Raw genomic sequence first — 25186 nt, forward strand, 5'->3', positions numbered from 1 at the left:
CATAGGCCGGAATTGACTTGAAGGCAGTCCATTTCATTTTCAAGCATGATTGTACGGGAGTAAATCCCAATGAGCTCAGTAAGTATGCAAATAATCAAACCGTCCCTCCCCTCCTCCTCCCTCCCATCACTTCCCTTTTGCTCCTTCCCTCTCCCTTCTTTCCCCCTCCCCCCTCCAATCCCCTCCTTCCCCCTCCCCATCCTTCTGCTCCCCTCTCCCCTTCTTTCTTCCCTCTACTCTCCCCTCCCCTTCCCTCATGGTCAGTTTTACCTATCCTAGGCCTGATTGCTCAGGAGGAAATCCCACTGAACTCAATAAGCATGCAAATGATCAGACCTGCCTTTCCCCTCCTTCCCCTCTCCTCTCCCTTCTCCTCCTCCCCTGCCCACTCCAGGCTTTCCTCCCCATGGTCAGTTTTATCTATCCTAAGCATGATTGCATGAGAGTAAATCCCACTGAACTCAATAAACATGCAAATGATCAAACCTGCCCTCCTCCTCCCCCTTTTGCCTGCTCCCCTCCCCTCCCTTGTGGTCAGTTTTACCTATCCTAAGCATGGTTGCAGGGCAGTAAATCCCACTGAACTCAATAAACATGCAAATGATCAAACCTGCCCTCCTCCTCCCCCTTCTGCCTGCTCCCCTCCCCTCCCTTGTGGTCAGTTTTACCTATCCTAAGCATGGTTGCAGGGCAGTAAATCCCACTGAACTCAATAAGCATGCAAATGATCAATCCATTCTCAGCAAACTCGCACAGGATCCCATTTCTCACCTCCCAGATTAAAAAGCAGGGAAATTCACTAATTATCAAACTTTAAAAAGCAGGGAAATTGGGCAGTTACAGTGAATGCACCAGGGGAGCAAGAGATCTGACTTCCTCTCTGAGATTTTGTACCGCCCTACAAATCTGTCAAGATGCAAACACAATTTGGATTGGTCTTTCACAGTCCAATCCACTTGCTGTGTAGCTTCGAAGAATTTGGTAACATGTGCCTCTGAGCACAACAAAACATTGTCTTTTTTTTTTTAATAATTTTTATTCAAATTTTTCCAAAAACAAACAAAACAAAGTCAAAAAGACATAACAATACATCAACAAAAAATGAAAATAAAATAGTTGACTTCCGATTTGTCGCAGATCAGCTATAAGTATATAATATACATCAAACCTGCCCCTTAATGTATACATACAGAGTCCCTTTTCTCCATAGGCTGTCTTAATTAATCGTCAAATCCCAGTATCATCATTTTATTATGATCTTTCAACAAAAAGTCTAAGAGAGGTTTCCATTCCTTAAGAAATGTATCTGTCGATTTTTCTCTAAGTAAACATGTCAATTTATCCATTTCTACTAAGTCCATTAATTTCAATAACCATTCTTCCATTGTTGGTGTTGATTCCATTTTCCACTTTTGTGCATATAATAATCTTGCTGCCGTAATCATATACAATATTATTCTTCCATATTTCTTTTCTATTTGTTTATCCATAAAACCCAATAAAAAAAATTCTGGTTTTGACTGAATATTTATCTTTAGAATTTTTTGCATCTTCCTACCTATCTGTGCCCAAAATGATTTTGCCTTTTTACATAACCACCACATATGATAAAATGATCCTTCTTGTTGTTTACATTTCCAACAAACATTAGAAACATTACTATACATTTTTGACAACTTTTCTGGAGTCATGTACCAACGGTACATCATTTTATAAAAATTTTCTTTAAGATTATAGCATAGTGTAAATTTCAAACCTTTTTTCCACATATTTTCCCATTGATCCATTTGTATGTTATGACCAAAACTTTTTGCCCACTTTACCATACACTCTTTTACTTGTTCTTCCTCCATATCCATTTTCAATAAGAGTTTATACATTTTCGCAATTATATTTTCATCATTTGTACACAATCCTATTTCAAAATCAGATTTACTTATTTCAAACCCATACATTTTCTTGTCCATTTTATATCTTTCTAACAATTGTAAATAGGCAAACCATTGAAAACTATATCCTTCCTTTGTCAGTTGTTCTCTCTCTTTCATTGTATATTCTCCATGTACATTTTCTAATAGTTCTTGATAAGTTAACCATTTCTCTTTTCCAGCCATTTCTCTTCTATAAAACGCTTCTTGACTTGAGACACATAATGGTATTTTCGAATAAAACCTTGGTTTATATCTATTCCATATTTTCAACAGAGGACGTCTTATGAAATGATTGTTAAAGTCTACATTTACTTTTACTTTGTCATACCATAGATATCCATGCCATCCCCACTTCAAATTATGGCCCTCCAAATCCAATAGTCTTTTATTCCTCAATAAAATCCATTCCTTTATCCAGACTAGACAGCAGGCAGCAAAATAAAGTCTCAGATTTGGTAATCCCAGTCCTCCTCTTTCTTTGGCATCTTGTAGTAGTTTAAATTTAACTCTTGGTTTTTTTCCTTGCCATACAAATTTAGAGATATCTTTTTGCCATTGTTTAAAAGGTAAATCAGAGGATATTACAGGTATTGTTTGAAACAAAAACATCATTCTCGGTAATACATTCATTTTTATCACAGATATTCTACCCATTAATGACAATTGTAGTTTATCCCATCTTAGCAAATCTTTCTTAATCTCTGTCCATAATTTTTCATAATTATTATGAAACAACTTTGAATTTTTATTTGTCATAATGATACCTAAATATTTCAACTTTTTCTCTATTGTAAAATCTGTCTTGTCCATTAACTCTTTCTGTTCCCTTAAAGTTAAATTTTTCACCAACATCTTTGTTTTTTGATTGTTGATCTTAAATCCTGCTAACGGTCCAAATTCTTTTAATTTGTCCATCAATACATTAATTCCTTCCAAAGGATTTTCTAGTACAATTATCAAATCATCAGCAAATGCTCTCAATTTATATTCTTCTTTTTTTATCTTTAATCCCGAAATTCTTTTATCTTGCCTTATATCTCTAAGCAGCACTTCTAAGACCAAAATAAATAAAAGGGGAGATAAAGGACATCCTTGTCTTGTACCCTTTTGTATTTCACATGAATCCGTTAAATCTCCGTTAACAATTATCTGAGCCTTCTGAGATGTATAAATCGATCTAATCCATTTTATAAAATTGTCTCCAAAATCCATTTGCTCCAAAACCTGAAACATACATTTCCAATTCAAATTATCAAATGCTTTTTCAGCATCTAAAAAAATCAAAGCTGCTTGTTTATCATTTCGTTGTTCTAAATATTCCAAGACATTCAAGACATTCCTGACGTTGTCACGTAATTGTCTTTTAGGTAAAAACCCTGATTGATCTTCCTGAATAAATTGTTGCAATATTATTTTCAATCTTTCTGCCAAGATCATTGTAAAAATTTTATAGTCATTATTCAATAGAGATATTGGTCGATAATTTTTTGTTTTAGTTAAATCTTGCTCCTCTTTAGGTATTAATGTTATATTAGCATTTTTCCAACTATCCGGTATCTTTCCCTCTTGCAGAATAAGATTCATTGTAGACTGTAAAGGTAGTAAGAGTTCTTCCTCCAAACATTTATAATACATTGCAGATAACCCATCTGGTCCTGGTGCCTTTCCTAATTTAATTTTGTTTATAGCTTCAGATATCTCTCTTGACGTAATAGGACCATTAATAGCTTGTCTCTGAAAGTCTGTAATTCTAGGCAAATTCTGTTTAGATATATACTCTTCTATTTTTTCAGATGGAATTTCCTGACATTTGTACAATGTTGAATAATATTGATGAAAAATCTTTTTAATTTTTACATTATCTGTCAACGTCTCATCTCCTTCTTGTATCTTTAAAATGATATTTTTTGGCGTTCTTTTCTTAATTTATATGCTAACCATTTCCCAGGTTTATTTGCAAATTCAAAAGTCCTTTGTTTAGCAAAATTTAGTTTTCTTTCAGTTTCTCTAACTGTCAGCATTGATACTTGCTTCTGTAACATTTTGATTTGATTTACAATAGAAACTTTAGTTGGATTCTTTTTCAATTCTTCCTCTTTTTGTTTTATTTCTTCCAAGATTAATTGCATTTTCTGTTGTTTCTTTTTTTTTAATTCAGAGTTACATTTAGTAAGATATCCCCTCATAAATGCCTTACTTGTATCCCAAACGATATTTTCACTTGTTCCTTTATGTAAATTATGTTCAAAAAACTCTTTTAATTTCTTCTTACATTCTTGTACTACTTTGTCATTCTGTAATAAAGATTCATTTAGTCTCCATCTAAATCCAAGATTTTTCTTTTTTAAAGTTAATATCACAGGGTTATGATCCGAAAAAGTTTTTGGTAATATATCCATTTTAAAAGTGTCCTTCGCTAAAATTTTAGACATCCAAATCATATCAATCCTCGATAATGTTTTGTGTCTTTCTGAAAAATAAGTAAATTCCTTTGCGTTATCATTTATATATCTCCAGGTATCCACCAATTCTAAATGTTCCATCAGTTCAAAGCAAATCTTCGGTAATTTACCCTGTGTCTCTTTGATATTTTTTTCAGAAAGCCTATCAATTTTTGGTGAGATTACCCCATTCCAATCACCCATAACGCACCAATGGTCATATGAAAACTCTGACAATTTTTCCATAAGTCCTGTGTAAAACCTTGTTTTATCTTCATTGGGGGCATAGATACCCACTATCAAAATGTTTGTACCCTGTAGAGTAATTTCGACCCCCACAAATCTACCACTATCATCCAGTAATACCAATTTAGGAAGCAATTGTGGGTTAATGTAGAGAACAACTCCATTTTTTTTTTTTGGTCCAGCCGAAATAAATTCTTCACCCAAATTTTTACAAATCAAATATTTGGAATCTTTCTTCTTAATATGAGTTTCTTGTAAACAAATTATATCCAATTTTAATTTTTTCAAATAATGAAACACTTTCTTTCTCTTCTGCACCGTATTGGCTCCATTTATATTCCAAGTTAGATATTTGTAATCCATCTTTAAGAGTGTATTTTAAAATGTGCCTGATGCTCCTTTTAGTCCATCATCTTCCTTCCCTTCCTCTGCATATTTTGTTGACTTTGTTCCCCAGGAATTATATCCATATCTTTGAGTTTATCTTCATTCATATCTTTTGAAGCTTTTCTCAAGAAGTCCCTTGCTTTTTGAACAGTATTCAATCTATATTTCTGTTGTCTGAATGTAAAGATCACTCCTTCTGGAACATCCCATCTAAATTGAATTTTGCGTTGCTTAAGTTTCTCTGTAAGGAAAGCATATTCTTTTCTCTTACGTAAAAGTCTAATAGGAATTTCTTTCATCACCAGTATTTCCTTACCATCAATTTTAAAGGTATTTTTAAAGTGTTGCTGTAATACCATATCTCTGGTCGTCTTCTTTATAAAATGAACAAGCACATCTCTTGGAATTTTATTCATTGTTGCATATCTGGAATTAATTCTATACACTTTATCTATTTCAAATTCCATCCGATCTTCATTCAAATCCAGAAATTTTACTAGAGCATTAACAATTTTATCTCTGATGTCTTCACCTGTTTCCTCAGGAATTGCACGGAATCTCAAACAATGTTCTTTATTTTTCATTTCAGTCACAGCCATATAGTCCAAGTTTTTTTCTAATTCCAGATTTAATATATCTGTTCTATTCTCCAAGATTTGTACCTTTTCTTTAGTGTTTTTTGCATCCTCCTTTATTTGCCCAATTGTCCCTTTAATCTCATCCACTTGTGTTTTAATATAGTCTTTTATATCTGTCAATTCAGTTTTCATTTCCTGTTTTATATCATTAATCCCTTCCATTATTTTTTGAAACATATCTGGGGGTATAACCCCTTCCTGTGGATCAGTAGAACTTCTTCTTCGCTCCTGGGTCTTAGTTGCTTTTTTAGTTGTCATTTTCAAGAGAAGCCTTTAATTTCTGATATTAATCACTGTTCCAAAACCTAGAGGCAGTCTATTTCTTTTATTTTCCTCCACCAACAAAAAAGTTAATATTCCAGGCCTGTTATTGAAGTCCAGCCAGCACAGCACAGTTCTTATCTACATCCAAGAATGCAAAACAATTCTGGTTGCCAACACCAAACAATTAGTAACATATACGAGCAGCAGATTCGTCCAAAAAGAAATAGTCCAAAGAGAAAAATAGTCCAAAATATAATAATTACCTCTCATCCGTTTTTAAACTTTAAAACTCCAAATTCAGGCCAGCTTTTTGTCGTAAAAAAAGTATATAAGTTGTTTACATTTTCTTTCTTCCTTAATTATATTTAAAAGAGAAAAAGTATGACTCACCCAGGTTTCTCAGTTGCTGATTCGTAAACAAATCCCTTTTATTGTAGTAATTTAAGCCAAATGATAAGATTTAGACAGAAGTAGGCTCGCTGGTTAAGAACGTTTTTTTTAAGAAGAAAAAAAAAGAACGCTTCGCTTTTTTCCAGTACAGCTTGCGTGGAAATCCTGACTCCGTCTTCAGCCGATCGGCATGCCTTCTTATCTCAGGAATTTCCTGATCAATTCCAGCCGCCGACAGCTCAACGAAGTCTTGTGGAAAATCTGATCGGTTCTCCTATACCTTGGAGAACATTTAAGCCAGTCCAAGATTCCTCTTGGCTGGCTTTTAACCTGAAAAAAGCTTCCTCTGAGGCAGAGCTCCCTCAGAGACAACCACCAGCCAGCACTCCTTCCGGGAAGCCGGCAATTAATCACAACAAAACATTGTCTGATATATCATTCATAATTTGTAAAGCATGTGTACTGTAAATTAAATTTTTTAGTAAGTTTAATAGTGCAAGTGTGATGTAGATCACTATAATTATAATTTATACATGGGAAACAAGGCTTAGAAATAGTGATGTCTTAGCCTAGGCAAAGAAAACAGCTAAGGATGGATACGGGCTCTCACTTTCCTGGTCAATGCCCAACTGAGTTCTAGATTAACTCTTTAAATACGTCTTTAAAAATTAAATAAAATGTACACATGTAAGGCTTCAACCCTAAGCAATCTGGTTTGTAATTCCTATGGAAATGAACGGCACTTACTATTGTGTTAGGGTGAATCTGATTCATGCCCAAGACAGCTCTATGTTGATACAAATGGTTCACACCATCAGTACTAACGTTAGCTTGAAGCATGGTAATTTCTGCAAACATTTTTAAATTAAATGTGTTGCATCTAAGCTTAAATCAAGAGTCTAGCGCTTTCTTCTGTGACGTAAAAAAGGGTCCAATCTTAAAAGCGTCATGTGCCCTTTTAAATTAGGTTTCTTTTTTAAAAGAAAAAAAATGCCTCTAGTCAGTATCTGAGCTACAGAAAGACTCAGCAATACAAAATCCAAGACTGTGATCTCTAAATCCGGTGGGATAAATCCCTAGTCTCTGACTGTATAATTAAATGTGTGCTCCGCAAGAAATTAATGAGGCTTTGCACTCAGCATAATAACTAATTTCTGCTTTCATGTCACTTGCACCAAACAGTCATCACATGCAACTGTCTTCAGTGGCCCATCTGGTCCCTTCACTAGTGACTAGAGGAAACATTTGGAGAGAGTGCCAAAATAATTCTGGATGAGTTCCACAGCAAGTGCTTGGAAAACGTGACTACAGCAATACTTCCCCTTCTGCTATAAAGAACATAAATTCAACTAAAAGTGTCAGGTTTCATGTATTTCTGCAGCTCACGTGTGAAGAGAGCAGTTCACAAGGAAGACATGCTACAGTCTAAACAGTCTGTGATTTTCCTTTACCAAAGAGAAGATAGATTTGCCTTTAAAAAGGCTACCATCTTCAGTCACATTGTCACCTAATCCTCTCACAACTGTGCAAGGGTATTCCCTTAGCCATATTCATGTCAGGCAGTGATGTTAGACACTTCCCATATGAAATCAGGAAAAGGAAATACTTGCTCTTGTTCCACAACAAATCAGTGGCCAGGAAGAGAAAAGGTTTTGTCCAATAAATCAGGATTAGGTTATACCTGTGCAGAGTAAAGAGAGATTTTTACAGCATGGCATCTGCACTGAACATCTTGTAGGAATTGTATTTTTGCTATACCGGGCCTGGAGTTTAAGACATATATGATGTCAAGGAAAGGTTCACATGTTGGGACCTGAAAATAATTCATGTTGGTGCTTTTCTTGGGGGGGGGGGTGAATTGTAAGTGGGGGGAGGACATGATGCCTTTCACCCTGTAAGGCACCAAAGGGAGAGAGGGTCTCACACCAAGATCTCCAGCAGCTGGTTTCCAGTACTGTCTTGCTTCCTGCTCCACCAGCATTCTGAGTCTTCAGAAGGCCAGGAAGACGAGGAACAAGGAAAAGGGTGTCCTCTAGGCTGCAGCTCGCATCTGAAGAGCCAGGCAAGCCAACTGGGTCCCACTACACACTATAAAGGCTTTGCAGTCATGTCAGCTTGCCAGTATGAGCAATTTGTCTTAAGAATGCACACACTGCCTACTCTCCTGCTTCCTTTTTCTTGACTGCTGCCTCAGATTGTGACCCATGTCTGCTTTTGACCTTGCATCTGCTTCTACCCCTTCCATCCCTCTGGAACTCATCTTTCTGCCTGGCTGTAACACTGTGCTCGCTTCTGGATCTTTCGTCCACAACCGGCCAAACTTGTCCCTGACCGCCATGTCACTTGTCCCTGGCCAGTTGGTATTCGTCTGCCAAATCTGTTGCCTGACCTCCTGCTCATCTGTGACCATATCGATTGCCCTTCTGCTCCTTGCTCACCCATGCTTATACTGAACCCCAGGTGCATCCTGTCTTTGAAATAGGAAGAGGCCTGACAGGCCCCTTCCTTCCTGCCGTAATAAATTCCAATCTCCTCTGCCCCTGTGATCCTTTTGGCAGTGAAAGGGCAAGGACCCCTCACAACTTAAAGGTAAGGGAGTTGGAGGACACTGGATCCAGAGGATGCATGGGAGGGTATTTTTCCAGCAGCTTGAAAGCAACACACCTGCACCACCTTCAGCCCTTACCAGCTTTTAGTGGTTGGAAGAGAATGTAAAATACATTCATCTTGCATCAGATGTGAAGTGCACGTGAATGTATTTTGGGTCACTTGTCCTTTAAACAAGAGGGGGCATGAGCCATTCCTGATTGCCACTCCTAAGCATTTTAAAAGGGCAAGTATGAAAAAGCTTGCTGAGCTTTAGACTCACGACAACCCTTTCCCTCTGCAGAGGTGGGGGACCTATTAAGTTGGTCCGCTCCCGGAGGCTTATGGATCCTGTTGCTTTCCAGAGCGCTCTGGGAGTTTTTCCGGCTGATAGCACTGGCGCTCCTGTCGAGGCCATGGTCGATCTGTGGAATGCGGAGATGACCCGGGCCATTGACATGATCGCTCCCGCGCGCCCCCTTCGGTGCAGAACTCAAACAGCACCGTGGTATACCCGGGAGCTGAGAGTGATGAAGCAAGAGAGAAGGAGGCTAGAGTGCAGGTGGAGGCAAACTTCTGATGGATGTAGTCATTCTTTGGTGAGTGCTTCCACTAAGTTGTATGTAAAAGCGGTTAGGGCGGCAAAAAAGTCATATTTTGCTGCCACCATCAGATCATCTCTTTGCCGCCAGCGGAGCTTTTTAGGGTGGTACGAGGGCTTTTACATTCTGGCCCTCCTGATACTAAGGAAACATTGGAAGCCCGCTGCAACGAATTTGCGGAGCACTTCCAGGACAAGATTGCTTGCATCCGTCGGGACTTAGACTCTGATGTTATGACAGATGACTCCACTGAAGTGTCCACAGCGTGGCCTTGTCCTTCATTGTTGGATGAGTTTCAGTTGGTGCAGCTCGAGGAAGCGGACAAGGTGCTTGGAATGGTGCGGGCGACCACGTCTGCCCTTGATCCTTGCCCATCTTGGCTGGTGAAGGCCGGCAGGGCTGTAACCACTGGCTGGGCCAAAGAGGTGATAAACGCCTCCTTGAGAGAGGGAGTAGTCCCTGGTAGTCTCAAGGAGGCAGTAGTGAGACCTCTTTTAAAGAAACCTTCTTTGGACCCAGATATTTTGAACAACTATAGACCGGTGGCGAATGTCCCTTTTTTGGGCAAGGTCTTGGAGCGGGTGGTCGCCGGCCAGCTCCAGGCGCTCTTGGATGAAACCAATTATCTGGATCCGTTTCAATCCGGTTTTAGGCCCAGTTTTGGCACTGAAACAGCCTTGGTCGCCCTGTATGATGACCTTTGTCGGGAGAGGGACAGGGGGAGTGTGACTCTGTTGATGCTCCTTGATCTCTCAGCGGCGTTTGATACCATCGACCATGGTATCCTTCTGGGGAGGCTCGCGGAGTTGGGAGTTGGGGGCACTGCTTGGCAGTGGCTCTGCTCCTACTTAGCGGATCGTCGCCAGAAGGTAGTGCTTGGGGAATATTGCTCGACACCCTGGACTCTCCATTGTGGAATCCCTCAGGGGTCGGTCTTGTCCCCCATGCTCTTTAACATCTACATGCAGCCTCTGGGTGCGGTCATCAGGAGTTTTGGAGTGCGTTGCCATCAGTACGCTGATGACACGCAACTCTACTTCTCCTTTTCACCTTCTTCAGGTGAGGCTGTTGATGTGCTGAACCGTTGCCTGACCGCGATAATGGACTGGATGAGAGCTAATAAACTGAAACTTAATCCAGACAAGACTGAGACACTGTTGCTGAGCTCTTTACCTGCCCAGATGGTGGATGTTCATCCTGTTCTAGATGGGGTTACACTCCCCTTGAAGGAACAGGTTCGTAGTTTGGGGGTCCTTTTTGACCCTTCCTTGTCGCTTGAGGCTCAAGTGACCTCGGTGGCACGGAATGCGTTTTACCATCTTCGCTTAGTAGCCCAACTACGCCCCTATCTGGACAGTGACGATCTCGCCTCAGTTGTTCACGCTCTGGTAACCTCTAGACTGGACTACTGTAATGCGCTCTACGTAGGGCTGCCCTTGAAGACCGTTCGGAAACTTCAGCTAGTGCAAAATGCGGCAGCCAGGTTGTTGACGAGGACCCGCTGGTCTGCGCATATAACACCTGTCCTGGCCCGCCTGCACTGGCTGCCTATTTGTTTCCGAGCCAGATTCAAGGTGCTGGTTTTGACCTATAAAGCCTTATATGGTGTGGGACCAGAATACCTTGTGGAACGCCTCTCCCGATATGAACCTACCCATTCACTTCGTTCAGTATCCAAGGCCCTCCTCCGGGTACCAACTCATCAGGATGCCCGGAGGATTGTTATTAGATCTAGGGCCTTTTCTGTGATGGCCCCCAAACTGTGGAACAGCCTACCTGAGGAGATACGCCTGGCGCCTTCGGTACTTTCTTTTAGGCGCCAGGTTAAGACCTGGCTATACTCCCAGGCATTTTAATGTTCAATGTGTTTCATTTAATGTTTTTTGTTTAACTTGTTGCTGATTTTATTGTAATTTTATTGTAAACATTGTATTTTAATCTTGTTTTGTTCACCGCCCAGAGACCTACTCGCTATGGGCGGTTTAAAAATGAAATAAAATAAATAAATAAATAAAAGTGTGCACTTCACATCAGATGCAGTGCATGTGTATTCTGTACCAGTATCCTAAAGTAGGAAACTATCTCACATTAATAGGACTTGAGAACATCCCACAAATCTCTGTAGTATGTGTGTTTTAGTTTAGTTTCATATGCTCAAGTTAACTGACCGAAGGAGAGCAGGGAAGGTTAAGTGACAGCTGGAAACACTTGTTCCTTGCGAAGTGTGTGTGGATCAGAGATGGTTTGGTGTGGAGAAATGCTGTATATATATGGCTCTTTCTGGTTTTTTTTGAAGGAGAAATGTATTCCGAGACCGCTGTGATTCTCATGAGGCCTTGTGTTGTTATGTTGTTACAAGCTTGCTTAGCAGTGGCTGCTTGGTGACAAGTTCTGAGAGGAGGGAGAGACATGATCGCTTTGAGATTTTATTAGATGGGGCCTGGATCAGGTGAATTCATTCTAATTGGTCTGGGTGACAGCAGACTCTGATTGGCTGGAGGGTCTCTAGAGACCATTGAGAGCTAACTGTCAGTGAGAGAGTCAGTCACGATTGGGGAGAGAGTGAGTTGGTTCTTGAGGGCAGTATGAGGTGTAGACCAGAGTAAAGCGGAGAAGAAAACTCAGGCCTAGATATTACCTTATTAATATTTGTCTGGGAAAGATCAAGGGAAGGGAGCCTGTAACTGAGCAGGTCTGAGAAGCTACCCTGTAAGGCCTTACCAGTGGAAGATGACACAAGAGAGCTGTAAACTGTCCAAGCAGCCCGAAGTACAACCAGAGGAGCTTGGGGGACCAGAGGCAGATTGTCCCCAGTAGTTGGACTGGGTTGTGGGGGTATTTGGCTGGGATGGAGGTTTAGGGAAATTGGCCTGAGGTAAAACCACTTAGAGGTTGGTGTCAGAATCTGTCAACAAGCACCTTTAAGACCAGAATATAAATGTCAGTATTCCATTATGTACACAGCATCCCTTTAATTAACCAACAATCTTAAAGTTCATCCTGTCTCTAGTGTTGGTGTCCATCTCAAGCTTTTTTAAAAATGTGTTTTTAAATTTGTACATTTGTTTTTAATGTTTTTAATTGTTGTAAACCACCCAGAGAGCTTCGGCTATGGGGCGGTATACAAATGCAATAAATAAATAAATAAACATGCAACAGATGTTCAGTCTACCTTTTGAAACCACTATGGCAAAATATGGAGCCACTGTTCAGAGCCAAATGAGTGGCCACCATGCATTTATTAAGCTGTAAATATTTCAAGATGAACAAAACAATCTAGAACTGCTTCCTGTTTGGGTGTGCAAAATAGTTAAAGGTCACTTCCTATGTTACAGTTTTCATTCACGTGAAAGTTTTCACTCCTGCGAGCAAAACTAATGCTGGAAGAAAAATCCATTGCTTTTGGCCTATTTATATCACCATACTATTTATTTATTTTATTTTATTCGTTAGTTGCCTAATGCCAAGTGGCCTTAATTTAAAACAAGAATTTTAAGATAAAAATCAATACAATCTAAAACTCTTCAATACACTAAAAGAACACAGACATATCTAATGACCAATAAAAGTTTAGAAACCCACCAAATAACTAAACAAATAATTAGGACAGCGCACATCAAGGGCCAAAGGCCTGAGTGAAGAGAAAGGTGCCTGACATCTAAAGATGGATAGAAATGGCGACAGGCATGTCTTGCTGGGGAGAGCTTTCCATAGTCAGGAGAGCACCAGTGAAAAGACCCATTCTTGTGTTGCCACCCTCCAAGCCTCCCATGGAGGGGGCACACGAAGAAGGGCCTCCATATGTGTGGATATAAGTCCTGCCTCTAATATGGGAGTGGATTTGCTGCCATAGGCCTGTAGTATGAAAAGTGGTCCTGACTTGGGCTAGTTTCATGTCTGACAACACTGCAATAAAACATGTTGTGGAACAAAATTCATACATAAACAAAAATTACCCCTTGCTCCACTTTGGCAAGTGGTTGAGAGCAGGTAATATGAAAATAAATTCAGAAATATAGGTCCTCCATTATGGCTGCCTATCTTGCTATACGTAAGGATTACCACGGCACGGCTTCACAGGTATTTTCCCTGCTTCTTGCTCTGGTAGAAACAAAGAAACTGCGCTGCTGGGGGTGGGAATGATGCGTCACTGAAAAATCTTGTTCTGACATTGGTCCCGCCCATGTGCACTATGTACTTGCAAGCTGAAGTCTCAGACAGCATGAATAACAAAATCCAAAGGGCAGATGCACACCCAACATCTGAGAAATGTCCTGAACACATGTGCTCTTCAGAAAAACCACTTCAATTGCTCCAAGTTTTTGCGACACAACAGGATGAAAGGATAATTACCCACTTAATTGGGATCTAAATCACCAGAAAAATTCAGATGGCATCAAAAATTGGTTTCCAAAAGCAACCAAGGTGTCACAGGTCAATAAGCTTTGGAAAAGGAGGCCCAGTATATCTACACCCTGGTGTATCCCACCATATTAAGCAACTCTCATGTTTTGCTGGCACTAGCTAAGCCATTTATCCCAGAAGTGGGCAGACTTTAGGCTTGTGGGATCTACTTTTAAAAAAAATAAAACTATGAGGTCCACCAACTGGAACAAAGTGCAAAAAAGTGGCCCAGACGGAGGCCATATTTTTAAAAAGAAGGATAGGGTACTTCAGAGCACATGTTCAGTCCAGGATTCTTTGTTTAGGGTGGTGGTGGGGAAGCTTTTAGATGTTGCAGCCTTTCACATATTTGGTTATATCTCCTCTTTATCAGAAGAACATAAGAACTGCTTGCTGGATCAGGCCAGTGGCCCATCTAGTCCAGTATTCTGTTCTCACAGTGGCCACCAGATACCTATGGGAAGCCTCTAAGCAGTCATTCTTGACTATTGGCCATGCTGGCTGGGGCTGAATGGAGTTGCAGTCCAAAGCATCTGTGGCTAGCCCTGGTGTAATACAATTGTTACGTAAGGATCTAGCATAATTGCTGTCTAGGCTGCCTGCCTATACAAAATGAGCTAACAATGTCAGCTGGCAACTGAAACAGCATTTTAAACTAGCTTGTTAAGGCCTCTTCCATTTTTACCAAGTTTGCTGTAAGATGTGTAATGTTTCTGGAGTATTAATGATAAATAAATGCCAACATTTTATTTAATTCCTCATGAAGTGGGCTAAATGGACCGTACACTTGCATGTGATCAAGATACCATTTTTCAGAGTTTTCCCTAGGATAAAAGCAGCTATGTTGAAGCAATAAATCTGTGGCATATGCATTTTGAATAAATTCTGCATCAAAAGCAATTTCAAACAGAGAAGAGGGAAGGCTTGAAAATAAAATGGATGCATGGTTAAACCTCAGTGCTTTATATGAACAATCCTTTTGGAGGTAATTCCACTAACCCTTACTTTGCTGCAGATAGAGTACATCTGAAGCTCAGCAGTCATAAAAGGAGGAACCATGAATTAGTCTGAGGTTACAATCCAAATTCCACAGCTCTGGAATTCAGCCCATCTAAAATCAACAACAGAATGGCAAAATTTCCTAATAGGCTTTGTGGAAAGTAATCTTCAAGAATGAAGACTGAACAACCTACAGAAAATGTGGCTATTCATTTGACATATAATTTGGTGGTGGTGGTGAAATATCAAATATAATTGTCAGGGGCTCCTGGGTTGAGATCTAGCTTGGTAAGCTACTACAGACTACATGTGGTACAGCACTGGCAAAAAGTCTCAGGTTGAACTCCTGGCATCTCAAAGCAGGGCTGGGAAAGACTTCTGTCTGAATCTATGAAGGCCTGCTGCTAGTCAATCTTGATAATACTGAGCTACATGGACCAATGGTCTGACTCAGTGTAAGGCAGCTTCCTGTGTGCTCAAGTCTCAGAGCTCTATTTAAGCACGGAGGAGAATAAGGGTATGCAACATCAACCCTATTTTATCACCCTGTTTGTTTAATCTATATGCAGAACATATCATATGGAATGCAGAACTGGACCGAGATGGAGGTGTGAAAATTGTAGGGCGAAATATCAATAATTTAAGATATGCAGACAATACCATACTACTAGCAGAAACCAGTAATGATGCAAAACAAATCCTAATGAAAGTTAAAGAGGAAAGCACAAAAGCAGGACTACAGCTGAACATCAAGAAGACTAAAGTCATTAACCAAAATAGAGACAATAATCAAGAAATCAGAAGAAGGCTAGGACTGGTGAGGGCAGCTATGAGAGAGCTAGAAAAGGTCCTCAAATGCAAAGATGTATCACTGTACACTAAAGTCAGGATCATTCAAACCATGGTATTCCTGATTTCTATATATGGATGTGAAAGTTGGACAGTGAAAAAAGTGGATAAGAGAAAAGTCAACTCATTTGAAATATGGTGTTGCAGGAGAGCTTTGTGGATACCATGCGAAAAAGACAAATAATTGGGTGTCAGAACAAATTAAACCAGAACTGTCACCAGAAGCTAAAATGATAAAACTGAGGTTATCATACTTTGGACAAATAATGAGAAGGCAAGATTCACTAGAAAAGACAATAATGCTGGCTAAAACAGAAGGGAGTAAAAAAAGAGGAAGACCAAACAAGAGATGAATTGATTCCATAAAGGAAGCCACAGACCTGAACTTACAAGATCTGAACAGGGTGATTCATGACAGATCCTGTTGGAGGTCACTGATTCATAGGGTCGCCATAAGTCGTAATCAACTTGAAGGCACATAACAACAACAACATTAAGTAACATTGCAAGTACTGCCCTAATGTTGAACAGGTAGAAACTGTGTAGCAGGGAAGAAATTTGAATTCCTGCAATGAAAGTTAACAGAAACTTGCCAAAAAAATATATTGTTACCACACCAGGCTGAACTGTTTACTCTTTTATGGTGTAAATCTTCTGACACCGCAGATGCCCTTAGTACAAAAAATAATTAAAAAATACCCCACCTCAAGCAAACAAACATGCTGCTGAACCAAAAGTGAAACTTTCCAATTACTTCATTAGGACACTGAAAGCTACAGACGCATGCAAACATTTGAAGAATTGGGCTGGTTGAAGTACTAGTTTCAACAGCTCCCACACAAAACAAAGCAAACAGAGTTAAGTTAGTTCTAAACTACTTACAGCTAAAGTAGATAAAGAGTAATTAAGGAACAGCTTCATAACCATCATGGCTCCAAAATGCTAATTTATAGTTTGGCACACCAAAGACACCTCAAACAAATCCTATGGGTTATTCTCACTGTAATCACTGCTAATCTCTTAGTGAAAGTAACCAGAGAATGTGAGAGGTGAAATCTTGTATCTAGGGCTGTGCAAAATTTTTCTATATGAACTTTTTTGCAAACATTAAGTATCTTCCTGTGTGTGAAAACACTCCTGAAGATGAATTGAAGGGGGTGCATGTTTGTGCATGGGGCAAGATGTTTGGGTGGGAGGGTTGTAGTACTTAATTCCTTTCTGAGGTTGTCCAAGGGGGGGGGTGTTCTTTTTAAAAAACTTTTTCTTCAAGACAAGACTTTGAAAGCAAAGCGTACACCTTGGCCAGGAGCCCAGCAGCTGCATACTTTGAAAATGACTTACAACTGCTCTTGGGAATGCACTATATGATGAAGTTGTGTCGTTAGGGGCATTGCACAGAGAAAAAAAGATGGTTTTAAAAAACGGCCAGCCCTCAGTCCACTTCATGAAAAAATCTGTAAGTAGTACAACCCTGTCCTAAAAGACAGAAAACATTCCCACCCACACCCATATACAAATGTGCTCAAATGTTCCCTCCTATTTTTGTTTTGGTAAACTGGTCTAACGAAGAAATGGGGGATGGGGTTGCACTGCCCTATTTGTATATGACAACATACACCATAATCATAACATACAAAAGGCTGGCTTCTCTGAGGCCAACAAGGATTTTGCTAAAGAATCTGTTCCAAACTTTCAGTGTGGTATAAAGCAGTTAATGTACTTTGCATGTAACATAACTGCTCGCTAGAAATCTGCATATGTATCAGCCTATATAAGTGGCAGAATATGAGAAATTTCCAATGTGAAAAATAACAAACATCCTAAATGTATTTAATATAAGCTGAAAGTTCCTGGGTCCCAAGTTGCTTATTGTGCTAGTGCATGGAGCTTTCCCAAGAAAAAATGCCTCAACTGCATAATGTTAAACGAGAAGAAACAATGACAGGCTCTAAAAGAAAGCCATTGTTTAATTCTCCTGAGCTAAAAAGATAGAGATGGATGTTTAGGAATGTGCAAGTGGAAAGGATTTAGTAACACATAAGAGCAGTATGATTTATTACTCCTGTAAATGTGTGAAGGCTAAGGGAGGCAGGCTTCCTCAGAGCTCGGTCAACCACCCAAAGTAATCTTTTTGTAATAATTCATTTCTACAGTGAACTGGGTTAAGTGAGTTTTAAAACATCTTGACTGCAAACCTGCACAGGAGGCAATCTCAGTGAGATCAACAGAATTTATTCTTGAGAAGCGCAGCTGAATGGAGGAAGACTGAAACCCTTAAGTCTTCTGATTAAACACACACAGAGACACATACACACCTCCTATCAAGTGTGCCATTAGAGGCCAAACATGTTCATTCAGCAAATCTATTAAAAGTCTGCTCAAAGCCCCTGCCCATAAGAAACTAAAGGTGTAATGCACAACATTAAATATGAGGGCTGTATGGACTAAAAATGAAGTAGCACTTTAATAACTGCATTATTTACCTGTGGAGAGCTGAGTAGGGAAAGGATTCATTTCTTTGTCTACCATTTTCTGGTACAATGCTCTCAGACTGAATGGTTCCACAGTAAATGGCAGTGTCCCAGTCAGCATCGCATACATATTCACACCACTGTAAAAAGAGGAGTGGTGAGGAAAATTATTAAAACAAGCAAACAATTCCACTACAAACAGGGCAAGGCACACAATGATGTATTATATTTACTAGTCTATGGTTATATCTTGAGGAACAAATATGAAAATATAAAGTTACCTTTGATCCATATAACCCATCAGTGTTTATTTTGACTGGCAGCAAGTCTCTAAGGGTTCAGGCAGAAGTCTTTTCCAGCTTTGCTACCAGAGATCCTTTTCACTGGAGATATTAGGGATTAAACCTGGGACCTTATACATGCAAAACATGTGCTCAAGCACTGAGTTTTGGCCCCTTCCCACAGGAGCCAAAGCCTCATGTTCTCTATATAATTCAGCAACAGTTGGATCCAGTTTTAGTCATGTTTAGAGTAAGCCCAATGAAACCAATGGACCTTAGGGGTGGAATTCAATGCTAGTCCTACTCACAGTAGAACCACTGAAGTTAATAAACATTACTAACTTAGGCTCATTAATTTCAATAGCTCTGCTCTGAGTAGGACTTAGTTGAATACAACCCTAAGGCCACATTCACACCGTTCATTTATTCCACTTTAAACAGTCATGGCTTCCCCCAAAGAATTCTAGGAAGTGTAGTTTGTGAAGGGTGCTGAGAGTTGATAGGAGACACCTTGTTCCCCTCACACAGCTGCTGTTGTCAGAGTGGGTTAACAGTCAGTCCCTTTCCCCAGAGAACTCTGGGAATTGTAGCTCTGCGAGAGGACTAGGGATCTCTTAACCAGAGCTTGGAAAAGTTACTTTTTTTGAACTACAACTCCCATCAGCCCCAGCCAGCATGGCCACTGGATTGGATTGATGGGAGTTACAGTTCAAAAAAGTAACTTTTCCAAGCTCTGCTCTTAACAGCTGTCAGCCCCCTTCACAAACCACACTTCCCGGATTCTTTGGGGGAAGCCATGATTGTTTAAAGTGGAATAAATGTATGGTGTGAATGTGACCTAAGTTAGCATGGCTATGTCTGGATTCAACCAAATATTATTTAGGCTCCCTTCATAAGCATGTGCATGTGTGCACACACATGCAGACACACACAGTAGCATGGGAGTCACTTTGTTATCATGCAATCCTTTGTTGCTGGGAAGTATGTAAGAATTCAAATTGGTGTTGCCTTTTGGTGCCTTTTCTTCCCTTCCTAGTAGTGTGGGATTGCACTGCGAGAAGGCATGTTTGTGAAGAAGACCTTAGAAATTATGTCAGTGGTGGGGAGGGTTTACATTTTTCTCAGTTTAAACATCCTGCAGTTTCATTGTTGTGAAAATGTGATATTTTCCTGAAAGATGTGCTACCTGAAACAAAGATTTCTGGATCCCCATGATAATCTCTGTGATATTTTCACAACAGATGAGCTATATGGAGGGAAGTCATCCAGATCCACCACAAGAATCTGCACAGTACTGCACTAAAAAAGTGCCTGTAATCTACATAAATCTTCAGAGTGTCTGCACTGTTGGGACCTCCAATGGAGGTAGAAGAATTAGTTTTAGTAAATTTAGTAGTTTAGCTTACTGTAGATTGCTCAGTGCTCTGTGCTGCATGGGTTTGGGTTTACCTGAGAGAAAGCGAGCTTTTATCTTCTTTTAAATCACTCAGACTTAAGACTTGGTTAAGACTACTTTATTAATAGAAATACATACTGGATAGGAAAGGTGCTACTTCTATCTAGCTAACTCAGCTGGAGACTGCAATGACCATGCCTGGACATCACCCTTCATGCTAGAGTAAAGGAGACAAAGGGAACATGGCTCCTTCTCCTCCAGTGGTCAGCAGAGGAGAAACAGGAAGGTGAGTCAGAGGTGTGAATATCTCCTTAAGACATATCAGTTTACATGGAAGGAAGACAGACAGAAAAGATGAGCGCAGGTCAGTGGCAGCCTAGCCAGCTATGAGGACTGTCTCTCTCTCTCTCTCTCTCCACATGCAAAGAGGACCAAATGGGAGTTGCTCTTGTCACACTTCTAACATGCACAACTAGTTTCTTGAGATATAAAATCTTATATAGCATGAAGAGTCACATCTAATTATGCAAAAATTAATTCTGATTTGAAAAGTTCACAATGTAAAGGGGTACTTCAGTTCACTGACATGAAAATAGGATTTATTTGTGTGTACAGGGACCGTGTACAGGACTGATTCACACACTGTGCTGCTCCCATGCACAAAGCAAATGCAAACCCCCAAGGATTAACAAGTGCATTGTAAGATAGATGAACATGCCATGAGACAAACTGTATCGTTCCTTAAATTAATTGGTGCAGGATGTTATTGCCTGAGTAGGTTAAAGGGCAATACAAAAGAATGATGGCATTCTCTCTGCTTGAATTCATGTCGCAGTAAGAGCTCTTCATTCTGCAGCTCCAGCTTGATGTGGATGGGTAAACCTACATATGAGCAACCAATTAAGAAGCAGTATGACAGATTCAGTTTTGATTTTCTTAGAGCACAGATGCCATAAATTGGGTTTCAACATATAAAGCTCTCCAAACTAGCTGTTTGCAAACAAAAGACAAAACTAAACAAAAATCTCAAGTAATAAAACGAATCTGTGCTCTAAATTGCAGTGAGGCAAGTAGAATTAATTCATATTTCTAGATAAGGAAGTCTGAACATTTCTTGAAACACATTCATCTTTGTGGTACACTGGAGTCTTAGGTTTTCAACTGCACAGTCAATGAAAAAACTCGTATCACTTCCTATAAAAGCAAATTATTTTCTAAGTTTCTTCAGATAAAGACATCTCCTGTTTCATTGTAGTGCTCTAACTACATAGTCCTGGGTAACTTCTGTGCCCTGCTTCACAAACAGCTCTGGACTGCAGTTTGTGACTCCTAAAGGCCAAGATAAGCTACACACTAGACAGCAATTACTTCAGGGAATGGACTGTATCATTCTATGTTTGGAAGGTTCTTAGCACATAGCAAAGTGACACCAATGCTAACATTTACAGTCATCAGCATTGTAATCCATTTTCCAAAGTTATGTACTTTTTTTTTTTTTTTACTAACAACTCCAATTAGAACTTTATTCTACTGTTTATACAATGGTCAAACAAGAAATAGCAAAAATAAAAACCTCACACATGTAGCTTTTTCAATTATAGTAACTCACATGGACCAAACATCTATTTTGGGACCATATTTTTTTCTTGCAAGAAGCTCTGGTGCTGCATAGGCGGGGCTACCGCACTGTGTGCTGAATGGATCAGAGTAACCCAAGATACTTGCACAGTTGCTCAAGCCAAAGTCTGTGGGGGAGAAACGAAAGCTTTAAACACTGCATTCGAGCAGGAATAATCTCAGAAGATTATAACAGATGCTATTGGAGGTCACTGATTCATAGGGTCGCCATAAGTCGTAATCGACTTGAAGGCACATAGCAGGTATTGATCCCCGACTAATTAACATTTCCCACCACTCAATGTCTATCACTGAAGGCACTGACAGTGGGCGGTTTCAGACTGTCACTATTTTGGGGGTGGGATTCCATCACATTCTAGTAAATTCAGGTTGTGCAATTAGACAACCTTGCATAACAAACCTGCTTCCTCAAAGATCAAACTTTTTGCAATAAGGAAAGTGGTGGGAAAAAGCAGTGGGAATAACACTTGCTTTGACACAAAGTCATCTAACCTCCTGGCAAACTAATCAGAATGAAAGCTCATTAAATAGCAAAAATCATCTAATCTCCCTGCAAACAAATGTTCTATAAACAGGTTGTCTGGAAGCACCCTAAAGCAAGGGCCAAATGGTTCTGGAGCTTTTTTTTTTTTAACCATCAAGTTTACTTGTGTATATAGTATTTGACTGGGTCTACATATATATGTCAGCTTTATGTATTATTGTGTAAATAATAAGAAAATTATATTCTTTTAAACCCATCAGATGTTATCAGAGCAAATTTACAAACCATCTTCTCTTGCTTAGCCATTGTGTTGTTGGATAATTCTTCAATGTGCTCTTGATTCCTACCTCTTACATGGAAAGTTACTCTTACGTTTCCCCAAGGCTACTTAGACAAATAAAAAGCAAATAATTAAAGGGATGTGTGTGTGTGTGTGTGTGTGTGTGTATCTCCCCTTAAATGTTTTACACACTTTAAGCATTCAGAAGCAGTTTCATAAAGAGCTTTGTGTATTTACAATGTCTTATTCACTCTTTTTCTAGCCTAATTTTAGGTAATAATTTTCATCACCTCAGAGGTGATGAAGCCTCTCTCATGAAGTAATAGTCATCTGGCTTCTACTCTGCATCCAAACTCACTGCTGCTAGAAAATGTGTAGGCATAGAATTAAATACATAAGCAGATGTTCTTGTAAGGGGAATAATTTCCTTTCAATGCCCACAACTAGCATTAATGGGAGTTATAAACAAACAGTAAGATAAGATGAGTAATCTATGGTGTCTGCAAAATTTGGATAAATAGTGCTCTGAATGAAGTTGATAGGCAGTTAAGCAATTCATGGGCGATTGACAAATATTATATATATAAAATTTTCAACCATCTCTTATAATTTTACAGATGAGTATGCCAAACATATAGAACACTGGGAGAAAGCCATGGTTTTGGATGATTTCACAAGAGACTCTTCTCTGTTACTGTATTTTCTGTGGCTTTGCAATAATGTCACATTGGATCAAATTAGTCATGGTCAAATATTAGATTCTCTGCACTTAAAAACACCATGCTTCCAGGAGAAGAGCCTAGACGCTGCATTTGTCTATGGCAAAAGTAATGACGGGGGACTAAGAATACTCTTTTTTATGACTATGTTTCTACACAGGTACAGGAAAACAAGCATCCACTGCATCAGTCAAATTAATTTTTAGGGACTATTATTCAAATTAAAAATGACCTATATTGCATATTGTATTATTTTGTAAATACAATATTGATAGCCCTTGAGAAAATGCCTTTTATTACGTGATGAGGAAGTGGAGCTTACTAAAGTCACCAACAGGTGAGAGTCTGTTGGTACAGCCTGTCCCAACCCTCACAGGCGAGAGACTGTAGGGGAGCGTGTACATTCTAGGTGAGAGATAGGGACAGCTTGACTGATGGTTTCTGTTCCTTGCTGCAGGTTAATTAACATTCGTAACATATATCCAGTGTGATTGATTTGTACTTTGTGGTTTTGCTATTTTATATTATTTTTATTCATTTATTGTATTTTTATTGCATTTTTGTTTTAGGAAGTGTTTTATTTGTTAATGTTATTGTTGTGAGCTTGGTAGTTGGAAAAGTGGTATAAAAATGTAAATGTACTGCCTTCAAATCAATTCCAACTTATGGCGACCCTATGAATAGGGTTTTCATGAGGCTGAGAGGCAGTGACTGGCCCAAGGTCACCTAGTGAGCTTCATGGCTACGTGGGGATTCGAACCCTGGTCTCCCAGGTCATAGTTCAACACCTTAACCACTACACCACACTGGCTCTCATGAAAAGTGGCATACACATACACAAATATTAAATCAAATCAGGTCAAGGTGTTTCATTTTCAGTAACATGTTTAAGGTGGTGTGCTAGTTATCAGTGTTCATTGAATTTTCCCCCCACATGCTCAGAAGATCACAGGATCTTAACTACTTTTGCCACGTTTCTCTTACAAAGCACCATTACAAATTGCCACATGGCGTGTTATGGAACATCTTCCCTTATATTATCACAAATATATCAAACAGGATTGCTACAAGAGTTTCATACCAATAAGCTTGATATTGTTGTCTTCATCAAGCAAGAGATTTTCTATCTTCAAATCTCTGAAATATACAAACATGTTTAATGAGAATTCAAACTATCAAGTTTTTTATATTTTCAAAGTTTCAATAACCATTATTATTTTCCACCTGTATCAGATTGTTACTATGATCTTAATTTTACAATATAAAATATGGCTTGATAATATTTTCATAAAAATAAAAGACAGGAACTAAACTGCTAATAATGTGTATTATTTTTATACAACATACACACACACAAACACATACATGATATATATTATTTCATACAACTCAGGTGATTGTCTAATGCAGGGATAGCCAACATGGCACCCTCCATATGTTATTGGACTCCACCTCCAATCAACCTCAGTCAGCATGGCTAATGATGATAGTGCTGTAGTCCAAAAACACCTGGAAGATACTATGAAGGTTACCCCAGTACATTACACAAATGGGGGCACAATCCATCAAGAAGCTCTACTGTGCAAGCCTCACTGAAATTAATGTGAGTTGTGCCAGAACTGTGGCGGCACACTGTAGTGGCATTTTCCTACTTTGTAGTATCTGTCAGTAAATTGTTCTAATAAGCAGAGATATGAAGGCCCAGGAAAAAACCAAACAGAAATATTCAGTGAAAAAACATTTTCCTTGTTTTTTAAAAAAAATGAATTATGAAATATTTTCTTTTACAATAATGAATAAAATATTCACATATTTCCTCCCCCAAAACGATTTCAACAACTAAGCAACAAAAAGACTTAAGACCATGTACAGTATCAGATCATTACAATTCCAGTATGCCAAGGACAAGAAGTCCTCAGTTATATAGTGAGAGCACAATGCTCAAATGCAAGAACAAGATGCATCTTTGCCTCTAGGAGGCACTGTCACTGTCACAAGAGAAGGATTCAGTGCCTTCTGTGCTTGTGAGCTTTCTCTTATTGGCACAGTTGGTGAATCTATTTCTGTCCCCTTGACTAGGCCTCAAAGGATTGGGAGAAAGTACAGAGGAACACAAAAAATCAAAAACTGATTGTGATAGAGAGAATGATATTGATTCAATTTCATGTAGTATTCATTGA

General features: G+C 39.2%; 1 protein-coding gene across 4 annotated transcripts in view; it reads right to left on the minus strand.

The window, feature by feature from the left end:
• Window positions 1-25186, minus strand: part of HUNK (hormonally up-regulated Neu-associated kinase) — a 110666-nt gene that overhangs the window by 31777 nt on the left and 53703 nt on the right. For all 4 annotated transcript variants that reach the window (XM_061627827.1, XM_061627829.1, XM_061627828.1 and 1 more), the window contains exons 3-5: window positions 24088-24143; window positions 21495-21630; window positions 18221-18348 (exon numbers count right to left, since the gene is read on the minus strand). In XM_061627827.1, the coding sequence (XP_061483811.1) occupies window positions 18221-18348; window positions 21495-21630; window positions 24088-24143 (320 nt within the window). The remainder of the gene's footprint in view (window positions 1-18220; window positions 18349-21494; window positions 21631-24087; window positions 24144-25186) is intronic.

Source organism: Rhineura floridana, chromosome 5 (genome assembly GCF_030035675.1).
Source record: "Rhineura floridana isolate rRhiFlo1 chromosome 5, rRhiFlo1.hap2, whole genome shotgun sequence".
NCBI classification, from domain to species: Eukaryota; Metazoa; Chordata; class Lepidosauria; order Squamata; family Rhineuridae; genus Rhineura; species Rhineura floridana.